At 43.1% G+C, this 27,135-nt stretch overlaps 1 protein-coding gene across 9 annotated transcripts in view; it reads right to left on the reverse strand.

Annotated features, from left to right (window-relative positions):
* The window catches only part of HERC1 (HECT and RLD domain containing E3 ubiquitin protein ligase family member 1), a 139,403-nt gene that overhangs the window by 5,681 nt on the left and 106,587 nt on the right, over nucleotides 1-27,135 (reverse strand). For 7 of the 9 annotated variants that reach the window (XM_063449413.1, XM_063449409.1, XM_063449414.1 and 4 more), the window contains exons 57-74: nucleotides 25,998-26,197; nucleotides 25,669-25,780; nucleotides 13,824-13,970; nucleotides 13,122-13,223; nucleotides 11,249-11,422; nucleotides 10,337-10,630; nucleotides 10,086-10,151; nucleotides 9,015-9,140; nucleotides 8,682-8,820; nucleotides 8,234-8,415; nucleotides 7,153-7,308; nucleotides 6,115-6,237; nucleotides 5,767-5,869; nucleotides 4,743-4,912; nucleotides 4,387-4,525; nucleotides 3,399-3,577; nucleotides 2,749-2,918; nucleotides 1,493-1,658 (exon numbers count right to left, since the gene is read on the reverse strand). In XM_063449413.1, the coding sequence (XP_063305483.1) occupies nucleotides 1,493-1,658; nucleotides 2,749-2,918; nucleotides 3,399-3,577; nucleotides 4,387-4,525; nucleotides 4,743-4,912; nucleotides 5,767-5,869; nucleotides 6,115-6,237; nucleotides 7,153-7,308; nucleotides 8,234-8,415; nucleotides 8,682-8,820; nucleotides 9,015-9,140; nucleotides 10,086-10,151; nucleotides 10,337-10,630; nucleotides 11,249-11,422; nucleotides 13,122-13,223; nucleotides 13,824-13,970; nucleotides 25,669-25,780; nucleotides 25,998-26,197 (2,748 nt within the window). The remainder of the gene's footprint in view (nucleotides 1-1,492; nucleotides 1,659-2,748; nucleotides 2,919-3,398; nucleotides 3,578-4,386; nucleotides 4,526-4,742; nucleotides 4,913-5,766; nucleotides 5,870-6,114; nucleotides 6,238-7,152; nucleotides 7,309-8,233; nucleotides 8,416-8,681; nucleotides 8,821-9,014; nucleotides 9,141-10,085; nucleotides 10,152-10,336; nucleotides 10,631-11,248; nucleotides 11,423-13,121; nucleotides 13,224-13,823; nucleotides 13,971-25,668; nucleotides 25,781-25,997; nucleotides 26,198-27,135) is intronic. The other 2 variants (XM_063449411.1, XM_063449410.1) reach the window with 1 other exon arrangement.

The following is a 27,135-nucleotide window of genomic DNA, read 5'->3' on the forward strand; positions in this document are numbered from 1 at the left end:
GCAACAGGATTGGCTGAAAGTTTTTAGCCACTGCCGGTTATTATTGCTACAGGCATTTATAATGTGCCAACATATACCGCAGCACTGTACAATTTTGGAAAATAGACAGTACAGTATAGAGAACCCAATACAAAAGAAATAGAGATCCCTGCCGTGAGATCTATGTATTTTTCCTACGCTTGACAATCATCACTCCACTTCCTCGGTCAACCGATGACCCTTCAGCTCCACCCTTTGGTCATGATTGTCAAGTGTAGGAAAAAAATACATATGACAAAATAGTCTTTATTTTGTCTTAAGTTTTCAATAGAACTAGAAGAGGAAACAATAAGATAAATGCAAGTTTGAGGTGATAGAGCCACTTTAATGGAGCTACACATACAATAAAACTGTAACATTTATTTTAGTAAGAGGCAGAAACATGCCAATTGTTTCTCTCAAAATACTAATGTGATGGAATGACAGTTACATAGTTACAGAGCTGAAAAGGGACTTGTGTCCATCAAGTTCAGCCTTCCTCACATATGTTTTTGCTGTTGATCCAAAAAAAGGCAAAAAACCTAGTCTGAAGCGCTTCCAATTTTGCCACAAACTAGGAAAAAATTCCTTCTTGACCCCAAAATAGCAGTCAGATATCTCCTTGGATCAAGCAGTTATTACCCCACTAATTAGAAATTATATCCCTGTATGTTGTGTTTTTGGCAGGTATTTATCCAATTGCTGTTTAGACATCTGTATGGACTCTGATAAAACCATCTCTGCAGGCAGAGAATTCCAAATCCTTAGAGTTCTTATTTCCTTCTTCCAGCCTAAACGTGTGACCTTGTGCCCTATGTATAGCCCTGCTTATAAATAGATTTCCCGATAACGGTTTGTACTGGCCCCAAATATATTTGTATAATGTTATCATATCCCCTCTGAGGCACCGTTTTTCCAAACTAAAGAGATTTACATTTTTTAACCTTTTCTGCTCCATTCTTTTATCAATTTTGTAGCTCGTCTCTGCACTTTTTCTAGTGCCATGATATCCTTCTTTAGAACAGGTGCCCAAAATTGCACAGCATATTCAAGGTGTGATCTTACCAGCGATTTATAAAGAGGCAAAATTATATTTTCGTCCAGAGAATTTATGCCCCAATTCATACATGACAATATCTTACTGGCTTTAGCAACTGCAGATTGACATTGCATATTGCTGCCTAATTTGTTGTCTATAACAATTCCCAAATCCTGCTGGAGTGTTGTTATCTACCATTTAGGGTGTAAGTTGCTTGTGCATTCTTGACCCCGAAGTGCATAACTTTACATTTTTTACATTAAATTTCATCTGCCATTTGAGTGCCCAGTCCCCCAATCTATCCAAATCCTTCTGCAGCAAAGTAATATCCTGCTCACATTTGACACTGAAAGAAAGTTAAGACAAGTTCTGGTGTAGTCCTTCAAAGCTTAGTGTACTACTAAACCAATGTGAGGTACTCTGTATATTGCTCACCTGGCACATTTCAGTGATGGTATCATCAAACACCCCTCCAGCATCATCTGCTCCCTCTCCAACAAGCTTTACTTTCCAGGCCCGGGACGGGAGCCGCAAGTCAGAGGCATTTAGTTTCACTACCTGGCGAGCAATCTGCACAAAGATGGGTTTACACTTCCTGCCCCTGGAAGGAGAGGGACATAAGAAATATTAGGAACATTCTATGAAGGTTGGGAGAGAGGGGATCACACTTGATCCATAGCTAGTAAGATAGTGACCTATTCAGACTCGTAGAGCCATCTTGAATGACCATATAATGTTTTTGCTTTTCTTGCTCCTGAACAGCAGTCACAAAGTTGGTAACCCCCCTTTATTTAATTTGCGATCTATGCATTCTGTAATTAGCAATAATTGATCATTAACGTCTAAAACCTCTACTTTCTAGCATTTGTTTTTTAGTTAACAGGTTAAAATATTTATAAAAGCATGTTGCATATTAATATCTCATTATATATATATATATATATTTTCCTACGCTTGACAATCATCACTACGCTTGTTCGGGGACAATAAGTCAATTTATGTTGGTAGTGCGCAAGTCTGTTGTGGTGTGCCGAAACCGACGTTCAGGTAGGAGTGTAAAAAGAGCGTCCACAAATTTAAATGGCTCGATGAAGGGAGTGGGCTAAACCAGACAGTCTTAGCCCAGAAGAAGGGGCAGCCTGTGTATATGTAGTCTGGAATATACCTTTCCACGACTACAGGCCCAGCCTTTCCATATATCAGCAAGCCATAAATACACATATAATAATATTGGATTTCTGTTCCTCTTGTTCACACCTCATAAAACTAAGATGTATGCTGGTGGCATACTTGCCAGTCTATAAAATAACTACCTGTTCAGTAGCCCGGATTTGTAACAACGAAACAGTTATACCTTAAAAGGGGCACATAATCAGTGCAGTTCGCAGCAGCCGTAAAACTGCCAAGAAGTCACTGGTTTGATATAAAGGGCTTTCTGGCAGCTATTGATTGCCCCATTGATAATGCCAATGCCAAGGCTCAAAGACCCTCCCCAATCACTCTGAACCAAATAATGTGGTGCAGGTAGGATGAAATGAACATGTGTATATGGTTAGGATGGAAACTTCACGAGTGTGACGAGAAGACAATCTGTTTATATCAATCCATTCTTTAAAAGTCTGTTATTAAAACAAGGGACAGTGAGAGCGCCCATTTAAATATTACTAGAGATATTCAGATTTAATCCATACCTGGTTGAGATCCTTTTGACAGTTATCTGAGGTCCGTAATTTTTTCCCTGAACCATGGTTTTTCCAATGGATCGTACCATGGGGAGCGTATAGACTCTGGGGGCCAGTAACGGCCGGAGCTGGCCCTGAACAATGCCCCATGTTCCTGCATTGTAATGAGATGTACTGCTCTGTAAGGAAAATACAAAGAAAATATGTCATTTCCAAATCATAAATATATACTAAAAAGACATCTTCTAATAATAATTATGATAATAATAATAATAATAATAATAATAATAATAGGGCATTACGAACAATATACACTACAGCTCATTATAGTGGTTATAGTGCAAAGCCTGTTTTGGTACAGTCCCTCTAGTTTATGTCAATATATGTTATGTGGCTTGACAATGAAGGGGGCTCTACAGATACCCAAAGTTTGCCCCTTTCGCAGCCACTAAGATAGTTAGGAATTGCATGAATAGGCAGTGAGTGCCAGGCTAAGTGGTTACAGTGCTTAGAAATAACTAAAAATAAATCTATAGCGGGTAGAGGTAAAAGGAGGGGGTGACTAGAGGAGAACATAAAATGGAGGGTAACAAATGAGAAGGTAGGACCAGTTCTCAGCAGATTGAACTCCGAGAAATGGTCAAAGGACTATCACATACTTTTGATACCTGGTTGTTGGGACTGAGGTTCAGCAGCCTCCAGGATGAGTACATAAGGTCGGAAAAATGGTAGAGAAGCCGTAGCCTAGCTCTGACAGTGTGAGTGCAGATGTCCTTCAATGAGCTGTACTGGGGTGGGACAACATCTGGAAGACCCAGCTGTAATGGAACTGCAACACCTGGAAGTACACAGTTTAAATGAGCCATCAGTAAGGTCAGGTATACTTGAAGGCAAGTCAAGGAGGACAAACAGTTCTATTTATGTATTAAAAAAAAAATTTTTTAGGCAATGCTTCATACATACTTTAAATTGAGAGGCCCATATGTTTACATTTAATTTGAAAATCTCTGATGCAGGGGACAAGTTTTGAATAAAAAAAAAAGACAAAAACATCATGTCAAAAAGTCTTGAGTGTTCATTTAAATCTTGCTTTACATGGTTACGTCTTGTTTTACATGCGTTTATGTGTGAAGAGTATTTTTTCATGTAACAAAAAGTGCAGATATCAATCGAAACTTGAAATATTTTATAAATTAACCTTGTACACCCCATGGCTGTCAATCAGACAACCGGTCCGGTTACTTCCTGGTTTGGTTAGCTCAGTGCAGCTAAACTCAATAGACAGCAAATGCCCAGAGCACCTGCCTTGCAAAGACTTCTAATTAAGTTGCATTGGGAAGTCTGTGATTGGACAGTCACAGAAAGTCTGGGCGGGGTTAGAAGGGGAGGGCTCGTAACGGCTGCAGACAAGAGACCTGCAGCTTCTGCAAGCTGCTTTGAGATGGATCCCTGAATGATAAAAAATGCATAATTAAATGCATGCATGTTTTCATTGGGGGTATATTTACTAAATATTGATGACTATTTTTTTTGTTTGTATTTGGGCAAAAGAATGTCCCTTTAAGCCATTCACTCTGTTTCTTGGAATGTAGTATTCCTAAGAATTGTCCGTTTCAGATGTCAGCTATGATAATATATCAATGTTACCTGGTGCACGAGGCTGTACAGGAGGTGCTGTCCATGCAGCACTATGGCAACGTCCTGCAGATATTTGACGGATGTTCTTTCCTTGGAGCGCCGTGGTAAGAGTGGGTTCACGGACGTGGTTGGTGTGACCAAGTCCAAGCTGTGTTAAAACATTTTTGATTTTTGGCAGAAGTCAAAATGATAGTAACCATCTTATTCCATTAAATTACAGCATTTTTTTCTATAGATTCATCTCTTCAAGCTCGGTCAGTCTTGTGGCCACAGCAGTCATGAAGAATATAATGGACATACAACCCTTACCCATCCATCCAAACACACGTCTGTCTCCTGTTTAATCATTTAATACATGTACTCACTTGTCCCTCGGAATTGCTGCCCCAAGCATACACTTCTCCAGCTGATGAGAGAGCCAGGGTGTGCTCAGCTCCCACTGCAATATCCTCAATGAAGATACCTAGTAGACCTGGTACCAGTTGAGGGCGGTTGTGATTTCTCGCTCGTCCTTCAGGCAAACCAATTAAACGGTCTGTGGTAAGAGAAACATTGGCTATTGCATCTGAACATTATCAAGTGAACAAAAGAAAACACTGCAAACACCCAACACAAAGTAATTTAAAAGTGAAAACCCCAGTCTATTGACAAACCATTTCATGATGTTCATGGGAAACCCTATTACAGTACTTTTCAGTATATAAACAGACAACTGTCAGCAGAAACAAGTTTGTATGTTTTGTCTTCAGATGCATACACTGCACAAAATGAAAACAAAGCAAATAAATAGCTGGAACAAAGGGCAGATGTGAACCAGGGCTTGTACTAAAAGTGTCCACAGCAGACAAAATGAGCAAGAGGCCTGTAAGAGAATCCCCAGAGCAGACCAGAGATTTTACAAGTCTAGTAGTTTAGCGAGTGAAGCAGCTTGTGTGTGGTGTGTGCAGACCACTTATAGCTCTCCCCTCTGCTCTGGATGCCTCTCAGTGAGTCAGAGCGTTGCCACGGTAATGCTCCTAGTGAAACAGGCACGCTTGATCTCAAGGGAGGTGCAGACCACTGGCTCCCTGAAGCTACATAAGTGTGTTCTGGGCACAATGGGGAGATCCTCCTATCCCCACCCAGGACCCATTTGTTTGGTGTGCCATGGAACTCCACGTACCATAACTTGCAGACCCCTGCTTCGGGGGAGCCCTACTTGGACTGTAATGGAGAACTGCGTGAGGTAACATACATATCAGGCTCTACTGCAACCACAACTGTGCCCCAACAAAACGCTAAGGTGATTGGCCGAATCTTTTAACCAATTGCATTGTTCCAATGTATTTATTACTATAGTAAAAAGTATAACAAATATTATTTTAGCAAAATTAAACTTTAAAGTCTCACCTTGGCCGAATGTGTACACATGTCCATCTTTCGTAAGAGCCACTGAAAACTGTGTCCCGCATGCTACCTTCTTAATGCCAATCCCACACAGAATGTCCACTTTCTGGAAATGAGGAAAATGGGTCCGTGATGTTTCAACTTGGCAATGGAATACGATATTAATAATCTCAAGTCGTCTCCCTCTCCCCTCCCACCCAAAACTTAAAAATGCTGAATCATTAAAAGCAGAGAACATATACGGTCAAATCTGCCTGTATTGAGCTATTTTGCACATTTTCTGCTTTATTGATTATTTCATACACACACACACACAAAAAATAATAATATACATACATACAGTTTACACACCTGCGGGGAGGATTTGGCTGTGGAATTTCCCAAACCAAGTTTGCCATAATCCCCATCTCCAAAGGCCCAAACGATCATGCCATCAGACGAAACAGCCAGTGTATGGTTAAGTCCACAAGCCACCTGTAATGAAATGATAGATATGAGCACATGGGAGGGTACTGCAACACCACTAGTGTTTCTAAATTGGAAACCACAATTTAAGACTGGAAACAACTTAGAATAAATATTGATCTTTTGCCAATTAGAAAATGCTACAAACTTTTCTGGGCCTCTCGAAATCCTTTATCTTATTATTTTATTTACTAAACAAATGAAAAACATCTTGCATTTGCTAATCATTTGAATAAGCAAGGCAGCCATTGCAAAGTATCAAATAGCCTTCAATCAAGGGTGGCATCCTCACTGGTTACGAGACTTTCTCCATCGCTCCCGTATTGTGTAAGCAGATCACAGGGGTCGGCCGCGAGAAGAATCACACATTATCGATGCACAATTCCATATCTGTCTCACCATGGAGACATTGAGCCATGGATGTACACTATTACCAGAAAGATTTATTTTTTTCATAAAACAGCTCTCTAGATTTTTTTCCACAGTAATGCCATCTGTCTGAGGAGTCAAGAAGTCTTTGAATTAGAACATGGTCACGCTGGGAGATGGCGCTAATATGATTACACTTTTGCAGTGAAGCGAGCAGCTCACGCCATTTAACAAGTAAACTACATAAAATCCACACAAACCATTGTTTGCACATCTACTACCAGTGTCTCAAAATACTGCGGCATTGTCTGCATGATCACAGTGCATTTATTTGTAAAGCAAACTCTTCAAGGGTATAACACCTGGATGACTTCTGTAAAATAATCGGTGTTTTTCTAATATCATTAAAGAAAACGACCATCCAATGTTTTCCATATGACATGTTTTATATTAACAAATACCCATTTCATGACATGAGTAAAATGCACATGGGTATTCCTGATGAGGATGGCTTATCCTCTGTGTATAATATGAGATGGCCATAATATGGTGTACCTGCCCAATATGGAATCCCTCTACAGCAGTCACTCGCTCTGGAAGTTTCTTATTTGATGTGTTCCCCAAACCCAGACGCCCATAATCTCCATTTCCAAAAGAAAACATCTTTCCGTCTGCTGTCACTACCGCCGAGTGTTTGAACCCGCAGGACATCTGGGAAGAAAGCAGAGTGGTTATAGATTCAGAGGGTGAAGACCTACATCTCAGGAAGAGAAGTAACAGCGGCAAAATGTTAAGACAACAAAGCTTTAAACCAGCAGGATGGGGTATAAACATGGGGGATCAAGGAATACCTGGGGATAGCTGGCCAGGTGAATTCAGGCATACTCTAGTGCACAGGTTTGGCAGCTTGAATTTTTTATCATAAAATGTACTGCTGCCTGGGAGTGAGCCAGACCAGTAATGCATGCCCACACTGACTGGTGTACTCCCCAGGAAGCCGCACCGCTCACAGTATGGTGATGCACAGAGCAGCTCAGGAAGACATGGAATATTACATTATAACCCATGCTCTCGGTCACAGAGAGAGACAGATATACTCCGAGACCAATGCAGCTCCCACTCCATAAAACCAATAATAGCACAGGATAACCCTTAGGCACCTTTAGGGGAGGAAATAGAATTTAGTCATCCAGGGGATGTAGGTTTATGTGGTGGGAAATGGTGGGTGATACATGGGGGTTTCCAAAGAGGGAAAAGAAACAAAGATTATGGAGGGAGAGATATATGGGGCTAAGGATGGAGGAATATATATATATGTATGACTGTGTAAGGACTGACATATGGATATGAAGAAGGAAGGAGAGATAAATGAGCGCTAGGAGAATTAGCTGGAGTTATGGAGAAATGTAACAATATGGGAAACTGCAAACATTAACGAATCTGGGGAGTGAGTCAGGCATTGCATGTTTCTGTACAGTAATGTGAATATGTATAAATATATAAGGAGAATTTATAAAGCCTGACTACACCGCTTTTGACTCTTCATGTTTGCACTGATTTAATATGTGGCTGAAGCAAGCAATACCAATTCCTGGCTTCAGGTTATATTGAAGGCTTATCATAAGAGACAATGTACCTGCACCACCTCCTCTCCTTGTAAAGCTTCGATTTGCCTTGGACGCCTTTGCCGGTCGCTATTACCATGTCCCAATTTGCCATAATCTCCATCACCCCAGCTGAACACTTCTCCGCTTTCTGTTAGTGCCATGGAATGCCCATCTGAGCCGCAGGACGTTACCAGCTGTGTCACCACGAATCCTGAGATAGAGGGGAGATAAGCAGCAATGCAATGAGTACGCACAGGGTTAGTCCATGAACGTTCTGATTTATAATGGAGGTGGAGAATGGTGGTCAGGAAATATAAGAGAGTTTGTTAATCCCAAACACTTGCATACCTCTGCTTTCTTATATTTAGGGTTTAGGGTGCTTGAGCAAGTGGTAAAATACATCAGACTGTTTAAATACAGTGTGAGCTGCTTTCTACCTAGCACAGCCATATAAATAAAGCATCAGCAATTGGTCACCTTGCAGTGCAGATATGACCGTCAATACGTGGAGATCATCAGAGTTTCCCTGTCCAAGACGACCATAGCTTCCTTCTCCACAGGCTAAAACGGTGCCATTAGCCTGGATGACGAAAGTGCAGTTCTGCCCACATATCACCTGGAAATAACAACTAAAGGTAAATAATATATTTGCTTGAAAGGTCAAAATCAGAAACCAATGTGGTTGGAAGCTATAGCAAGACAATAAAATAGAGGACACATTTTCTAAGTTATACTAAGATCTTGACACATTCGTTCCTTATTTAATACTTGTTACCCCACACAAACTATCATGCCCCCAACATATTCTACCTGCTGTGCCTGTGAGAAGGATGCTGCTGCGGATGGTATCATTACGTTCCTACCAGCCTCTGCCAATTGCCCGTGTCGCCCAGCTCCCCATAGATACACATCACACTTGCCGCCGAGATGCCAATCCTGCCAATTGACAAAAATAGGGCTAGGTGGAACAATGTAATACTACATTCAATGCAAAGTGCGATAATAAACCAAAATTATTTTGTATCTTGCACAGTTTAATACAGTTTACATTTTGGACGCTTCCCACTTTGTAACACAAAGCTTTATCAAGATGACAAGTTCAGTAGGTCATATGGTTTACCACGTTCCTCCAAAAATAGGCACAATTTCACACATTGGTACACCAGAAACGGGCATTTGCCAGTTCAGACATGCAGAGAGTGCAGCACATAGCCCTCTGGCACAGGCAGCTAGGAGTAACACAACACTTAAAGATGCTGTGCTGTGAAATCACACATGTTGTGAGGAGCCACATGGGGGTTTGCAGTCTAATAAAAGATGTTGATCTCAATAGGGTGTGTGCCTTAGTGATTTAATGCCACAGCCTGCAGCCAGATTGTATGATAAACGGTTCAACATTTTGCCATATTTAAAGGGATACTCTAGGCACCATAACCACAACAACTCATTTTAGTGGTTATTGAGCTATGATTCTAAATCCACAGCCCCTGGTCACAATGTTTTGAGTGGTTTGCTAAAAACATTTGACCGCCATATCCCTCTGCAGCCGCAGCGATGGTAAAGAAACCACACTTCTGCATTGTCATTATGAATCCGTCCAACCTGGATGACAATGAAAGGTTGAGAGCGCTAGAGATGGGTGATGGCTCCCATAACTACTGCAATGGGCTGTTATGGTTATAATGTTTAGATTGCCCCTTTAAACAGTAATGTTTTATTTGGGTTTTGTAACCAGATGTACATCAGCAAGCATTCACTATGACTCTTATCTGTTTGTAGATGCTTTAGCACAAGCTGCCTTAATAAAATGTAAACTACATATAGCTGTGAGCCTACATACAGACTATAAATCTTTTTGACATTACAGCTGGATGCACCCACCTCTGGCCGAGATGTGGCCCAGGACATAATTTGTTCATCTGTACCATTGATCCATTTGCTGTTATTCTGCCAGAGAGAAGAATACAATTACTAAATTTCTCACGATAAAAAGAAGCATTTAGGTAAAAAGTATCAAAAAGATAACTTAATATTAATTACTGGGATGACAGCAAGATACAGCAATTTCATTTAAAGAAAGAGGTAAGTGGTGCAGGCTAAGAACTGCAGGGGTTGTTTTAAAACCGTCATACCATTAACAACATCATTTCCTCCTCTGGGACTGGTTCCAGGTCAGGGACACTGAAGGATTCTGGGAACTGTGCACCCCTGGCAAGAGCTTCTGCAGCTTTAATGGTGGTGGAGAAACACTCCAGCCAAGCCCACTCTGCTGGGTTCCAGGAAGCAGGGTCTGCAGGCACTGTACGGTGGTGAGGAGGGATGGGTGGGCTGCACAGGAGATGTTCCAAGGTCAGTCCAACAGCCAGTGATGCCAGGCATTGCATGTACGGACTGTGCACCAGTTGATCCCCACACACTACATGCGGCTGTGATGACAAGAGAAAGAATGTTTAAATACACAGAGTCAGAATGAGACTTGAGGGAACATTTAAAAAGGAGAAGGAAGTGGATGGGCATAGCAGACGGTCACTGGACTGAAGACTATTGGCTCAAACTGTTTATTAAAAAACAAAGAGAACGTTACCTGGGTTTATAAAATACCCCTTCCTGTCTCATTAGAGATGTTTACACTTTGTCTGATACCAGCAAAGTTTATTGTATGTGTAGAAGCCCTATAAAGGGTTAAATGTGAAAGGGTTTATAAAATACCCCTTCCTGTCTCACTGGAGATTCTTGGCTGATATCAGCATATCTAATGGCTAGTGTAGGAACTCGCATGGGACCTCTTTGCACCATAACAATTTCATTCCAATTATGTTGCTATGGTGCCTGGAGTGCCTTTTACATAAACCCACAAATTAAAATAAAACCACTGATTCTTTAGGCTTTACAAAGGAGAAACAAAACTAAAGTCAATTGTGATATCAGTTAATCTATTCTGGGCTGAAATTTGAAATTCACTTTAAATTCCCAACAACTTCTGCGAATAAATTTATGAAAAAGAAAAAAAATGAATAATGAAATGAGTTTATAATTGGGATCACCTTCTCGTATGCATACTGCTCCTGAAGCATGACAGGAAGTCGCTCCAGGAATGTCTGCATGCATGGTGCCATGTTCAATCCCACAATTCCTTGCTGTCTCAGTGCTGTTCGGCATGTGGCCAAGATGTGATTGGACGAAATCCATTCTGCAGTGCAGTTCACTACCAGTACATCCTGTCAAAGCAAATAGCAAGTCTGAGTATCAGTAAAACACTATGGAGTAAATTACGATCCAGCACCGATAACCGTTCAAAATAATATTCTGACTTTCAGCCAGAACCCAAAATTCACAGACTATTTTACAGTAAGTAAAACATGCTATACAACATGAATCGTTTCACAGATATTGGTAAAAGTGTTGTTGAGAAGTATCGGAAAGGCTGGTCTGTGATCACTGCTGCATTGCATATCAGAGGTCGTTAATTTGTTGAGAATTATCAAACAATAGATTGGAATGTAATCCCACACTTTGCAGATTGCAATACAGAGAGAGTTAGCCGAACACTGCATATAGAGCTTTGTTAACTGTTCATAATAAAGAACAAGCTGACATTGTATATAAAGCTCTAGCTATCACAATACAGAGAGAGCTAACACTGTATTTAGAGCCCTGGGCTACCTGGTCACAATACAGAGACAGCTAACACTGTATATAGAGCCCCGGTTAACTGGTCACAATACAGAGACAGCTAACACTGTATATAGAGCCCTGGCTAACTGGTCACAATACAGAGAGAGCTAACACTGTATATAGAGCCCTGGCTAACTGGTCACAATACAGAGAGCTAACACTGTATATAGAGCCCCGGCTAACTGGTCACAATACAGAGAGAGCCAACACTGTATATAGAGCCCCGGCTAACTGGTCACAATACAGAGAGAGCCAACACTGTATATAGAGCCCCGGCTAACTGGTCACAATACAGAGAGAGCCAACACTGTATATAGAGCCCCAGTTAACTGGTCACAATACAGAGAGCTAACACTGTATATAGAGCCCCAGTTAACTGGTCACAATACAGAGAGAGCTAACACTGTATATAGAGCCCCGGCTAACTGGTCACAATACAGAGAGAGCTAACACTGTATATAGAGCCCTGGCTAACTGGTCACAATACAGAGAGCTAACACTGTATATTGAGCCCTGGCTAACTGGTCACAATACAGAGAGAGCTAACACTGTATATAGAGCCCTGGCTAACTGGTCACAATACAGAGAGCTAACACTGTATATAGAGCCCCGGCTAACTGGTCACAATACAGAGAGAGCCAACACTGTATATAGAGCCCCGGCTAACTGGTCACAATACAGAGAGAGCCAACACTGTATATAGAGCCCCAGTTAACTGGTCACAATACAGAGAGAGCTAACACTGTATATAGAGCCCCGGCTAACTGGTCACAATACAGAGAGAGCTAACACTGTATATAGAGCCCCGACTAACTGGTCACAATACAGAGAGAGCTAACACTGTATATAGAGCCCTGGCTAACTGGTCACAATACAGAGAGAGCTAACACTGTATATAGAGCCCTGGCTAACTGGTCACAATACAGAGAGCTAACACTGTATATAGAGCCCTGGCTAACTGGTCACAATACAGAGAGCTAACACTGTATATAGAGCCCTGGGCTAACTGGTCACAATACAGAGAGAGCTAACACTGTATATAGAGCCCCGGTTAACTGGTCACAATACAGAGAACTAACACTGTATATAGAGCCCCGGTTAACTGGTCACAATACAGAGAACTAACACTGTATATAGAGCCCTGGCTAGCTGGTCACAATACAGAGAGAGCCAACACTGTATATAGAGCGTGCGAGCACCAAAGACTTAAGGCATGGGACAATTGGCTAGAGGCGTAGTTACCTTTGATCGGTTGGAACATGCAGCAATCCCGACCTCAGGAATCCAAACCGTGGTTGTAACAGCTCCAGAACCAGTAACGACAGATTGCAGGACACAGCCATCCTGAGAGACAGAACTGGACGTCAAGAGGTGCTTTCTAAACAGGTGGGATCTTAAATGTATCTTTAAATATTTTCGTCCCTGCTAAAGCCATTCTCAATGATAAATATAAAGAAATGCCTCAATATTTTCACGGTTGTCTAAGTTTTGATAATTGATAAGCCGCAGGCAGCTTTAGGACTCCTACAGCAGGAGTGATCCTAAAAAACAACAGCAAAACATCTCATAGAGCAACAGATCTAAATAAAACATCTAAGAGCTACCATGAATGCACTCACAAACTGAAAAAGATTAAAGGCATATCACCAAGTATCTTGGCCAGCACTTTTCATGCAATGTCTTCTGAACATCTATATATGAATTCAGTAGACATTGCATGAAAAAGTACTGACCAGGAAATTTTACACACTAAAACAATCAGGAAGTCTACCATAAAGAACCACTGTGGTTGAATGACATGCTCTATGGTAGATTGTAGCTGTATCATAGCATCCACTCCATGTTGACCCAAGAGATGGCTGCTATATGGGTGGATCCCAGCTGTATCTCTGTACCTGCCCTATTACTACTCACTCAAGAATGGTTCAACAACTGTGTTCATACCCTTAAGGACCAAATGTTCATCAGACCTCCAAGCCCTCCAGAAACCAGTGCTAAACCATCAGGGCTGAAAGCCACGGTGCGTACTGGGGTAATGTGACCGCGGAGCTTGTATACGCAACGTGCGTCCTCTGCTTTCCTGCAAAATTCCTGGAGACAAAAAAAATAAATAAAAATGCAATGATTAATCACTGGAAATCTGTAGCTCAGAACACAATGATCTGAAACCAAGAGAACTTCAGAGACTGCGGCATGCTTTATAAATGCTGTAGGTCACTGTGTACATGGGAAATAAACAAAAGGATAAAGTGAAATAAAACTAGACATTAAAATCACCAGCAATAATCAGAGAAACCGTTCTCTGGTAAGAATTATAAGGTTGTGTAAAATGGAAAACTTTAAATTTAGAATTTTCGGTGTATTTCCTAAATGGTGCCGAGCTGATTTTAGTTGCTCTCATCTGATGGGCTATTACAGGGCAAGACACATATAATCGTATAAGCCCAGTGATGTGGAATTATTAAAAATTATTATTGTACTTGTATTGAATTATTGTACTAACTCCATTTTAACCTTATATTGTGACAATCCTCCATTTTGTCCTCCTAACCTGACTTCTTCAAATCCTCCATTTTGTCCTCATGACTTAACTTGTTCATTTTAAAACTACATTACGTGACTGAACTTCTCAACCCAATTAATACAGTAGACAAAGACCGTGTTTCCTTCAAGGACAAGTACCAAGAGGTGCCGGCTACTCCTTAAGACTTGCTGGCTACTCCTTAAGAGCTTGTAAGATAGTACAGTTTGAAGGCCACAGAACACAGTAGTAATGAAATGTTCTATTCATAAGAGACCTTGCACCTGGACATAAAGCCTGATATCACTGACCGTGTAAAATGACGCTTAGGACCCCCTTGTCCCCCACCCGTGTCCAGAATAATCCCACCTCTGATGGGTGGGCACGGGACTAACCTCTTAATTTTACTAACCAATAGGTAAGACACTAACTCCGTCACTTAACAATTAATCCAATTGATGATGTTTATTTGCTGATATTCTAATAATCAATGATGACGCAAAATGCCTCTTAAAAGGGCCTGCGCGCCCGCTTTTACTTCACTTGCCAATAAACTTTCTCGAAGTTATTTTAACCTGAACCTCGTGTGTCAGACTTAATTACTTCAGCGTATATACGCAATTTAATTTTATTGATTTGGACAGGAACAGATAGACTTTGAACATTTTGGTTTACTTTCAAAAAGTACCATAACAACTTGGCGCCCAACGTGGGGCACCGGGCTATGTCCGGCCGGTGAGCCGTCCTAAGGAAGACAAGGGTGGACGGAGGAATCCAGGGGGAAGGAAGGGAGACTGATCACCTCCAGATACACGGTAGAGACTTCTGCAGAGCCACCGGTACGTTCCGGCCCCTTTGATTGACCCGTCCACGTGTCTGTGACTGCTTCCCGGGAGGACATCAAAGACAGGTAATATCTTGCCCGGTGTCTCGTTACTCACTTGTTTACCTGCATTTTAGTCTATCTGTTGCCTGGGTGTGTTTGAATTGTTTGCCTGTTTCCCCATTTTGAGATAAAGGGGGGGTGGACCTGCAGGGGATTTGCCTGGGGTTCTGTCTTGCTTGTTTTCCCCTTTTTGGGATAAAGGGGGGTGGACCTGAGGGGACTTGCCTGGGTCTTCGGTTTGTCTGTTTATCTGTTTGTATTTTACCTCTTTTGGGATAAAGGGGGGTGGACCTGAGGGGATTTGCCTAGGTCTTCTGTTGCCTGTTTTACCCCTTTTAGGAACCACGGTGCTGTGGTTGTAGGGAAAAAGGGGGGTTGACCTGTGGATGTGTTCCTGGGGGTCATCTTTTCCTGTTTAACTCTTTTAGGAGCCTCGTGGCTGGGGCTGTAGGGAAAAAGAGGTGTGTTGGATCTGTGGAGATTGTGTAGAATCATAGTTTCCTGGGGATCCTTCTTGTGCCACTTTGATAGCCTAGCTAGCTTCTCTGTGCACGTTACTCTGCTTGCAGAGTGGTGGTACCCTCCAGCTTTGAGCGCTGAGCTGGAGCCATTCCAATTTTTATTTTGTGGTGTGTGAATTCGGGCAGGCATTGCTGTCTTCATCACCACGGAGTAGTGGGACTTATAAAGTGGGTCTTTATGGGGGCACTACAAGAGTGAGGGTAGCGCAGACACTACGAGTGGGCTGCTGTGACGAGGGAGGCATATGGATTTCGGACCGGTGTTAGCTGTTATCCTTGGCCGTTGGTAGTAAGATACTACGGGATTGAGGGAGGTGACTTTGGAGTAAGCACACGAGTAAAGGAAAGGAATTATTGTTGATTTCATTTGAATTGTGATGCATGCACTGTATTTCAACTGTATTGTTGTCTTGTTTGTTTAATAGGAGTCTCATGAACTCCTGTGTCTGTCTCTAAGGATTTTCCTTGCCTTTCATCTTTTCTGTACTTCCTATATTATTATACTATCCACTCCCATTCCTCTCGAAGGAGAAGTGATTGGTCACACACTTCTCACCTCGCTCCAATCCGTGTCTACCACCCCGGGTAGGCGGATTCAGTGACTAGTCTACGTTTTGGGAAGACGCACCTGAGAAAGTTTTACGGTTCTCGGGTGGCAGTCGAGCATTGTAGACGTTCTTGTTCCGTTTTCCTTCTCTCTCCCTATATCTAGGACGCTGGTATAGGGGTAAAGGGATTATGGGGCAGGATTTAAGCAAGCCCAATAAGGGCTGGTTAGCATGTGATTTGGTAGAAAACAGAGAGGGTGAGGAGATGGTTAAAGGTGTTGTAAAGATTGCAAAAGTATGTAAAATTACTGTACCAACGGGTGGAAGATTGCAACCAGAAAGTTGGCGTAAGTTACTGGCAGAAATGAAAGGCAAGCTTACAGATAATGGTTTATTAAAGACTGCTGAAGCATGGTACAGAGTAGCGAAGGCTATTCAGCTAGAAGGTTGGGTTGAGGAAGAAATAAATCACAAGGGTGTGAAATTGTTTGTGTATCATCAGAATTGCGTTGCTGGGGTCTACCCTCAGCCAGCGCCCCAAAGTGGCGCCCAGGGGACGTCTATCCCCAAGGTTCAGTCAGCAGTAGGTGATAGCCAGCTGACTATGTTCCCCGCTCCCAATCCTCCTAACACTCATCCCGCCACCTCCCCTGTTTGCCCGGTCCTGAATTCTGATGGATCTTTCTTTTCCCCCTCCCCGTCCCTAACATTCCCATCATCCTCGTCCATCCCTACGCTACCTGCTGTACCTCCCCCTAACATTTCATCTGCCATTCCTTCCCTACGCTCCCTCTCCGTTCATGACCCCCTCCCCTCCTCATCCGCCCAACTAACCACCTCTTCCACCCTCGCCCCGACTCCTCCCCCTCCCATCTCCACCCCAGTCCAATACCCCACCTCCTTCCCCTCCCCAGCCTGGCCCTACCCCTTCCCGTATCCCATGACTCTGCCCTATCCCGGATATCCACTACCCCTTCCCCAAGCCACTCCCCAGGTCCCGGTCATGCCCAGTCCGACACAGTCTGCCCCGGATGTGCCCTCTTCCAACATGGCCGCCGCTTCTTCCCTTAACCCTAATGTAGCACCTTCTCCGGCCACCAATATGGCGGCCCCCAGTTCGGCCCTAATGCCGGTAATCCCCGGTGACTACCTATCCCCAGGTTATGACTCACTAGCCACCCCTGCATCTGGGGCTCGTTCCCAACCACCGATCCTTTCACCTCATTCGGGCCCTGCACCACGCAAAAGAGCCAATATCATAGAATTCGATGATGACGAGATGGACAGGGTGTCCCATGTCTCATCGGAGCTTGCCGCGGGAGCCCCAACTCACCGTTCTATCGATGACCCTTTTGGCCACAAGGGTCGGGGAGAACAGGCCCCTTCTAAATATGTTGCCTTTAACCCCACTCAAGCTAGCGCATTAATGAAATCGCTCCCCGACCCAGAAAAACAGCCTATGCCTTTTTACCGAGGGATAGTTCAAATTCAAAAGACTTATTCCGCCGCATGGCGTGATCTACTCAGCATTTGTGCTATTAAAGCAGGGGATGCCTATTGGCCAAGTATGGCCCGTCACCTCAGTACAGATCTGCTTTCCAGTGATGTTGATTACCCCTCCGGGGTAACCTTTTGCACCCAATTAAGAGAATGGGCTAAGGACAAACTTGCAGATCAGGCTGCTGGCCTTACTGATGTTGTCCAAGAAAAAGGAGAATCAGTGGAAAAGTTTCATGCAAGACTGTATCAAATGTTCACGGATTTGGGGTTTGATCTTACTGACAAAATTCATTCACAAATGCTGTCAGGTGCGTTTGTCCAAGGCGTTAAAGACTCTATACGCAAGGGAATTATTGCTGCACGCCCTGAATATAAGGTTGTTCCCCTGGATACCCTGCTTTTAGTCGCTAGGGGCCTAGAATCTGCCCAGACCCCCAAAAGGCCAAGCTCTGCTCCTCTTATGGTATCACGCAGTATCCCTGTTCCCAGGGGCACCAGACCAGAGGATAGCTTCTGCTTTAATTGCAAAGCTAAAGGTCATTTTAAAAGTGATTGCCCGGAACCCAAAAGAGAGATAAGAAAGCCATCCAGACCTGCCCCGGTCACTAAGACCGAAAAAGGGGTCCCAATAGTTGAGGAACCCGATGAATAGGAAACTGGCAAGCCTGTGTCTGTAACCCCTGTAATGGCAGTGTCTACAGGGGATAAGGGGGGGCCACTTGCCACAGTGACTTTGCCCATTGAAGGCCACCCCACCACATTTCTAGTTGACACAGGTGCAGCCCGTAGTGTTCTACGAGAACAAGACTTGCCAGACCCATCTTTTCTGTCAAATATTGATGTCTCTTGTGTTGGAGTGGATGGCCAACCGAGACATAGCCCTCTAACAACTCCACTACGAGTTGGTTCTAGCCTGCTCGCTCGCTTTGTAGTATCCTCCACATGCCCAATTAACCTGTTAGGTGCTGATGTTCTCTCACGCCTGCAAGCATCCATCACCTTTACCCCGGATGGGCAGGTAGAAATGTTTACACCTCTGTCTGTATCAGACACTTCAGCCCTATGCTCTTTGCCTCTGATGCTGCATTTAGAAAAGCCCCGTGAGGAGACAGCAGAATTATGGTCCTCAGGCCCAGAGGACATAGGTCACCTAAATGTTCCCCCTGTGGTGGTAAAGCTTATTTCAGGAGCTAAATTACCAAGAAAACCACAATATCCATTAAAACCAGCACAGTCTGCTGCAATTTCTGTCCACATTAAGGCACTCTTGGAGAAGGGTGCCCTTGTCAAATGTAAATCTGAATGCAACACCCCGTTATTTCCTGTGAAAAAGAAAACTCCGAAGGGTGAGCCAGAGAAGTACAGGATGGTTCAGGATCTCCGTGCTGTTAATGAAGCTACAGTCCTGGACACCCCTCTTGTACCAAATCCTCATACTCTGCTCTCTGGAGTCCCACCATCTGCAAAATTCTTCACAGTTATTGACCTAGCAAATGCTTTTTTCAGTGTCCCACTGGACCCATCCTGCCAATATCTGTTTGCTTTCACTCATGAGATGCAACAGTATACCTGGACTGTCATGCCCCAAGGGGCACAAAATTCACCAAGTCAATTTGCAAAGGCCATGGCCACCATCCTTGACCCATGGCAAGCCGAGCACCCAGAAGTTGTTCTGCTCCAGTATGTGGATGATTTGCTGCTCTGTGGAGATGACATACCCACTACCGAAGAGTGCTCAATTAGTCTGCTTTGTTATTTGGCAGAACAAGGATGCAAAGCTTCGCTCATCAAGCTACAGTTCTGCCAACCTTCAGTAATTTTCCTTGGACACTGCCTATCTCAGGGTACCAGACATCTTACTCGGGACCGAGTAAGAGCTGTGCTGGATATTCCGCCTCCAAGGACTTCTAAGTCTCTTCATGCCTTCCTAGGCCTCATTTCCTACTGCAGAGCATGGATCCCAGAAGCCTCTCTGCTCATGCAACCTCTCTATGACGCACTTAAGTCTGACCCTTTCTGTTTAACTAAAGAAGCTATGGACAATTTTAATGCTCTCAAACGAGCCATTGCTTCTGCTCCTGCCTTGGGCCTCCCTGACTACTCCAAAACTTTCAAATTGTTTGTCTCTGAAAGACAAGGCCACGCAACAGGAGTGCTCACCCAAACTAATGACTTAAGAGGCCGCCAGAGGCCTATTGGATATTTCTCATGTCAACTGGACATTGTGGCCAGAGGGACCCCTTCCTGTCTCAGGGCTGTTTTTGCTGCGAGAGAACTCATAGAGAAGACCTCAGACCTGGTCCTTGGCCACCCTCTGGTTGTTTTGGCCCCTCATGACATCTCTGCCATCATCAACCAAGTCCAGCTCAAGCACGTGTCTCCAGCCAGACACCTGCGCTTACAGTGTCATCTTCTTTTGCCTGACAACATTTCCATCCAAAGATGTCAGGTGCTTAATCCGTCCACTCTTCTTCCACTCCCTGAGGGGGGTATCTACTATGGATTTATCACGGATGAAACCTACATTCACCTGCTCTGTGGATGTATCAAGAAAGTCATGCATCCACATTTGACATTTTATGAAGGTGAAAAACCTCTCTGTGAAGGCCCAGATCACGCCTTCTGCACCACGTGGTACAAACCAAACATTACCCCTGAACCTTGCTATGAAGATGAGCTTTACCACCGGACCGATGTAAAGCTTACTGCACAAGACTTCTATTGTGACTCTGACGGCAATAGTATGGTCTTGATCCAGCTACCTCAACAACTTAACTACCTTTACCGTCATTGGGATACTGCTATCCCACATATTCCTGTTACCAAGTTGAAGACAAGGTCATGGAATGATCTTGGGCCCATGGCAAAACTATGGGCCACCATGAATGAAGAACAGCTACAGGAAAATGGTATTGTCAAATACCCAACAACTGACCTTCTAGAAGCATGGCCACGCCATTTCCTGGAAAAGGAATTTCAAGATCTGGTCATAAAGAATGATTATGACCCAGAAACACCTCATGACTGTTTTGAACAGATGAAAATGGAAACAGTGCACTTACCAACTGTGCATGAGAACCCATTACCAGATCCGGATTTTACCCTGTTTGTGGACGGATCGAGATATGCCGATGAAGGAGGAACATATCATACAGGATATGCCGTAACCACAACAGATGAAGTTATTAAATCATCATCCTTACCACCAGCAATGTCTGCACAAGAAGCTGAATTACAGGCTCTGACTTCAGCCTGCAAAATTTCCGAAGGAAAACGTGCCAACATCTATACAGATTCAAGATATGCTCTAGGCGTGGCACATGACTTCGGCCTAATTTGGAAGACTAGAGGATTTCTTACCACCGCCGGTACACCAGTCAAACACAGCACTGCAATCAAGGAGCTAATGGATGCCCTCCTACTCCCCAAAGAAGTGGCCGTTTTGAAAGTAAAGGCCCATGGGAAATTGGATACAGATGAAGCAAAGGGCAACCATTTGGCTGATCAGGCTGCTAAGTTAGCGGCCAGGGATTTGCAGGAAGTGGATGAAGAAGTGTCTGGACAAAAAGAAGAAGTCCCTATTTTTGCCCTGCAAACTCTTCCTACTGATTTGCGAATTTTACAAGAACAGCAAGCTGCAGTCACTCCTGAAGAAGTCCAGAAATGGAAAAAGAAAGGAGCTGTCCAAAAGGACGGAATATATTACAACAACTTCAAATTTTGTCTTCCCAGAAATTTGTATCCAGCAGTTGTCCAATGGGCACATGGGCCTGCACACCTGTCAAAAGAATTGATGGCCGCCCTCATACAGAAGTATTATGAAGCACCTGGAATCACAACATTGATCAATAGCTTCTGCAAGGCCTGTGTCATTTGTGCAAAATGCAATCCAGGAAGACCAGTTAAAGTACCTGCGAAACACCTGGCAAAGCCCATGTACCCCTTCCAGCGGATTCAAATTGACCACATCCAAATGCCCAAGAGTGGGCCCCATGAATATGCACTAGTAATAGTGGACATGTTCTCAGGCTGGCCAGAAGCCTACCCAGTGGCCAATATCACTGCAAAAACAACCGCAAAGCGCCTACTTACAGATATTGTATGTAGATTCGGACTCCCAGAAGTTATTGAGAGTGATCAAGGCCCAGCCTTTACAGCAACTGTGACTAAAGAAATTTGGACTGCTCTAGGGGTGACTCTAGCCTTCCACACCCCTTACCACCCACAAAGTAGTGGTAAAGTGGAGCGCATGAATGGCACCCTAAAAACTAGAATGTTAAAAATGTCACAAGAAACAAAGATGCCCTGGCCAGAAAGCCTACCAATAGCTCTATTTAGTGTTAGGCACACACCTAGAGGGAAGCATTCACTGTCCCCATATGAGGTTCTATTTGGGACAGCACCCAGACTAGGTTGTTATTATCCGCAGCAGTTGCAACTCCAATCAGATATTTTAGTAGACTATGTAACTGAACTTGCAAATGTCCTAAACAAAATACATGCCCAAGTTTTCTCTTCAATTCCAGATCCCGAATTGGATACAGGTTCCCATAACCTACTTCCCGGAGATTGGGTCCTGGTCAAGAAGTTTGTGCGGAAAAATACCCTGGAACCAAGATTTGACGGTCCATTCCAAGTTCTCCTGATTACCGCAACCTCCGTCAAATTGGCCGGTAGGCCAAATTGGATCCACGCTTCCCACTGCAAGAAATCTCCTGCCCCAGAGGAAGCGAATATCGCACAAACATGTATCTCTGGTACATCTTCTCCTTAATTAGCCTTATGAAGGCCCAGCAAGTAGCCATTACCAAAGACATTAGTGGGTACACCTTCTGGTATAATTCATCATGCACCCAGGTGGCTACTTATACCTTTGACTACTGTGATATTGTAGAATGCCCATTTCCCACACCACAAATCCAGAGCATCTATAGAGATATCCCTCATTCGAAAGACCCATATGTTTGTGTAGTTGACAAACAATGGGGGCACAATTGTGATCACTGGGGGGCGGCGGGATGGAATGCCGGGCCTGCCTGGGGTTACAAACCAAAAAGTGCCGTAGCTAAAGTAGATGATCATGGTAGATCGCTTCTCCAGAGAATGACTTTGAGAAAGCCTGGGGGGAGCACACCAATGAAATTAATCCTTAACATTGAGCGCCCAAGCCCAACAGATGCAGACCAGTATGTGATGGGAATGTACTGGAAAAAGGGTTCCTACCAGAAATTAGGGCATTTCTACCTCAAAGATATGTGCAACTCTTCTGAGTGGCAAGGGGCCACCCATATGGTCCCTAACCCATTAAAACCCCATATCCAGACCTTTCAGGACATGATGGCCATTGCTAACCCCACTTTTGAAGATACCATGGCCGCTGAAACAGGTTTTAATGATGTAAATTTATGGTTAGAATGGATGAAATATAATGCTAATAAGCATAATAGAACCGCATGTTATGTGTGTGGAGGTGCCCGGCCTCACCTGGGTACCGTACCTTTAATCCTACCCGTAGATATAGAAGAATGTGTTTTAAGCCTTTTTGCCTATCACTATAATTTTAACAGGTCCATATGTATTGCATGGACAAAGGAGTATCCTCTTCTAGCCAAAGACGTCAAACCCCCTGATGGTATTACCGTATATAAAGGTAATTACACTTGCTATGCCATGTACGATGGTATTGGTAAATTTGTAGGTAACTTTTCCAAAGGCTATTGTGCTACATACAGAACTGTCCCTGTACGTTTGCTGCAACATCACACTAGGTCACTAGGAGACATTTATTGGTTGTGTGGGGATTTACAGCTAAGATCCAGAATGGACACAGAATGGTGGGGAGAGTGTACTTTGACTAAGGCCATTATGCCTATACATATTATTTCTGACACACACCTCAACACCCATGAGTTCAGCCACACTAAGGTTAAACGTGACGCCCCAGTGAAAGGAAGTTTTGATCCTCATGTATATATTGATGCCATTGGAGTGCCCAGGGGGGTGCCCAATGAGTTTAAAGCTAGGGATGAAGTTGCTGCAGGATTTGAATCAATTTTTACCATAGTTACCGCAAACAAGAATCTAAATTGGATAAATTACATTTATTATAATCAACAGCGTTTTGTCAATTACACCAGAGACGCCCTCCAGGGATTGGCCGAACAGTTACAGGCCACATCCCAAATGACTTTTCAGAATAGGATGGCCCTAGATATGATCTTAGCCGAAAAAGGAGGGGTTTGTAAGATTTTGCCCGACACTATGACATGTTGTACCTACATCCCAGAAAACACAGGCCCTAATGGTAAAGTCACACTAGCTATAGAAAAATTAAATGACCTGTCTGAAGAGTTAAAAAGGAATTCTGGGATAAAAGATCCCTGGGAAAGATGGTTTGGTTGGATGACAGGATGGCAAAAGGCTTTAATGCAGATTGGTATGGCTATACTAATTTTTCTTTTTATTTTTGCTCTTCTCTTTTGTTGTGTCCTCCCATGTCTGAGAAAATCCCTCATGAAGACTGTTGACCAAGCGGCACCCGCTTTTACCCATCTCGAAGTTGATGACCAAGAATTTCAAGACATCAACTCACCCTGTCTGCCGCTGCAACTTATCCCCTTTGTTGATAAAGTGCAGGAATTCTAGGAAGGGACTAGATTAGGGACAGCATCTGTCAGTGAATGGTAAAGGCCCCATGTGGAGAAGTGGTGGGTTAGCTGCCATGGGATACCCTTGGGTGTGAAGCGTTCGAGAGCCATACTGACGGATGGTTAGCCTATTAGGGTCAGATCTAGGGACAGCCTTGCACTTTGCATTAACATCTAGCTAGCGGCCACGGGGTTTCTGTGCCTTTGGGTTAACACGTCTTCTGATACTAATATAATAAAGTTTTATCTCTTAGAATCTAACATTTCATAGGGGGGACTGATGTGGAATTATTAAAAATTATTATTGTACTTGTATTGAATTATTGTACTAACTCCATTTTAACCTTATATTGTGACAATCCTCCATTTTGTCCTCCTAACCTGACTTCTTCAAATCCTCCATTTTGTCCTCATGACTTAACTTGTTCATTTTAAAACTACATTACGTGACTGAACTTCTCAACCCAATTAATACAGTAGACAAAGACCGTGTTTCCTTCAAGGACAAGTACCAAGAGGTGCCGGCTACTCCTTAAGACTTGCTGGCTACTCCTTAAGAGCTTGTAAGATAGTACAGTTTGAAGGCCACAGAACACAGTAGTAATGAAATGTTCTATTCATAAGAGACCTTGCACCTGGACATAAAGCCTGATATCACTGACCGTGTAAAATGACGCTTAGGACCCCCTTGTCCCCCACCCGTGTCCAGAATAATCCCACCTCTGATGGGTGGGCACGGGACTAACCTCTTAATTTTACTAACCAATAGGTAAGACACTAACTCCGTCACTTAACAATTAATCCAATTGATGATGTTTATTTGCTGATATTCTAATAATCAATGATGACGCAAAATGCCTCTTAAAAGGGCCTGCGCGCCCGCTTTTACTTCACTTGCCAATAAACTTTCTCGAAGTTATTTTAACCTGAACCTCGTGTGTCAGACTTAATTACTTCAGCGTATATACGCAATTTAATTTTATTGATTTGGACAGGAACAGATAGACTTTGAACATTTTGGTTTACTTTCAAAAAGTACCATAACACCAGTAGTGGTCATGTAATGTATATGAATCTGTTAACCCATCAAAGCCAATTCCAGTCTCAGTCTTTCATACATTTAAGATCACAGTGCGACTATATTTTGGACAAAGCCACTCACTCACCTTGCTGGCGGACATCTCTCTCCACTCATCGGGTTCAGCTGGTCTGGACTGAAATTCTTCTGACTGAGTGTATGGGACTGTCCAAACACACACTAAACCATTCTGACACCCTCTGCAACAGGATGTAAATCAGATTACATTTTGAGTAGTAAAATAAATAATAATAAAACAAACACCTTTCATCACAATGCAATAAGAACATTGCTACAATCGTTCTAGAAATAGAAAAAAAAACACGCATTTCTCCAAAGAAAATGAAGATTTGAATCACAATCCTGGCATGATGTAAGTATATTTCTATGCATTACGCTCTTGTGTAAATGACTCACGTTGCTAGCATAAGCTGTGGATTTTCTCCTTTGCCAGGCAACCCACACCAAGCTATAGCATTTACATAGGATGGGTGAGTGAGGCAGTAGAGGACGTTCCAGGTCCCACATGTATTCCCCCAAAGCTTTACGGTGTCTTCTTTGGCACAGGTCAAGAGGATTGAACCCATTGGATCCCATTTCAAACTTACAAACATGTCCTAAAAAAAAAAACAAGAAAAAAAACAAACAAACTGTCAACGCATCACACTTATAAATTATCCCCGTTTTAAGAACAATAATGCCCAGTGTTCACTGGCCACAAGGGGAGGAATAAAAACTAAAACTAAAAAATATATAGAATAAAAGGAAAACAAAAGCCCCAAATAATCATATAAGCTGCCCCAATAATAATATAAACTGCCCCAGTCTATTCCAGTGTAAAGACTAAAAACTGGGTATTCTTAATCACTTGGTCTTGAGGGTTATGGTAAAGACTAGGGGGTACATGTACACGTATGGTTTGATGAAACCAGAGTGAAACCTTTGTGGCTACTGCTAGTCTATCCTTCACTAATTCCTTGCATTCAGTCACTGGAAGAACAAGGAGAATTTGAGAGGCCTTTCGAACCCTTATAAGTCACTAGCTTCAATTATTGTAACACTGTGATGTGTGTGCAGACAGATTCCGTCTTAGCGTGTTTGTAGAACTAAAGTCTGAAGCAACTTCTTCCCAACATTTCCTTATTATGTTTAAAAGGGATATTCCAGACACCTAAAGCACTTCAAACTTTATGTCCCCTTTTTTTCACTTTACAAAAAGTGTAGATTTCAATAGAAATTATCACTTCTGTAAATTAACATGGTTACACTCCCTGGGTGTCAATCAGACAATATGTCCTGTTACTTCCTGGTTTGGTTAGCTCAGTAAAGCTAAACTCAAGAGGCAGCCATTGCCCAGAACACCTGCCTTGCAAACACTTCTTATTGAGCTGCATTGGGAAGTCTGTGATTGGACAGTCACAGAAAGTCTGGGCGGGGTTGGAAGAGGAGGGCTTACAAAACCAGCAGACGAGATCTGCAGTTTTTGCAAACTGTTTTTAGACGTACCTGCAATTAAAAAAACGTATAAATAAATGCATGAATGTTTTCATCGGGG

Source organism: Pelobates fuscus, chromosome 3 (assembly GCF_036172605.1).
Source record: "Pelobates fuscus isolate aPelFus1 chromosome 3, aPelFus1.pri, whole genome shotgun sequence".
Lineage (NCBI taxonomy): Eukaryota > Metazoa > Chordata > Amphibia > Anura > Pelobatidae > Pelobates > Pelobates fuscus.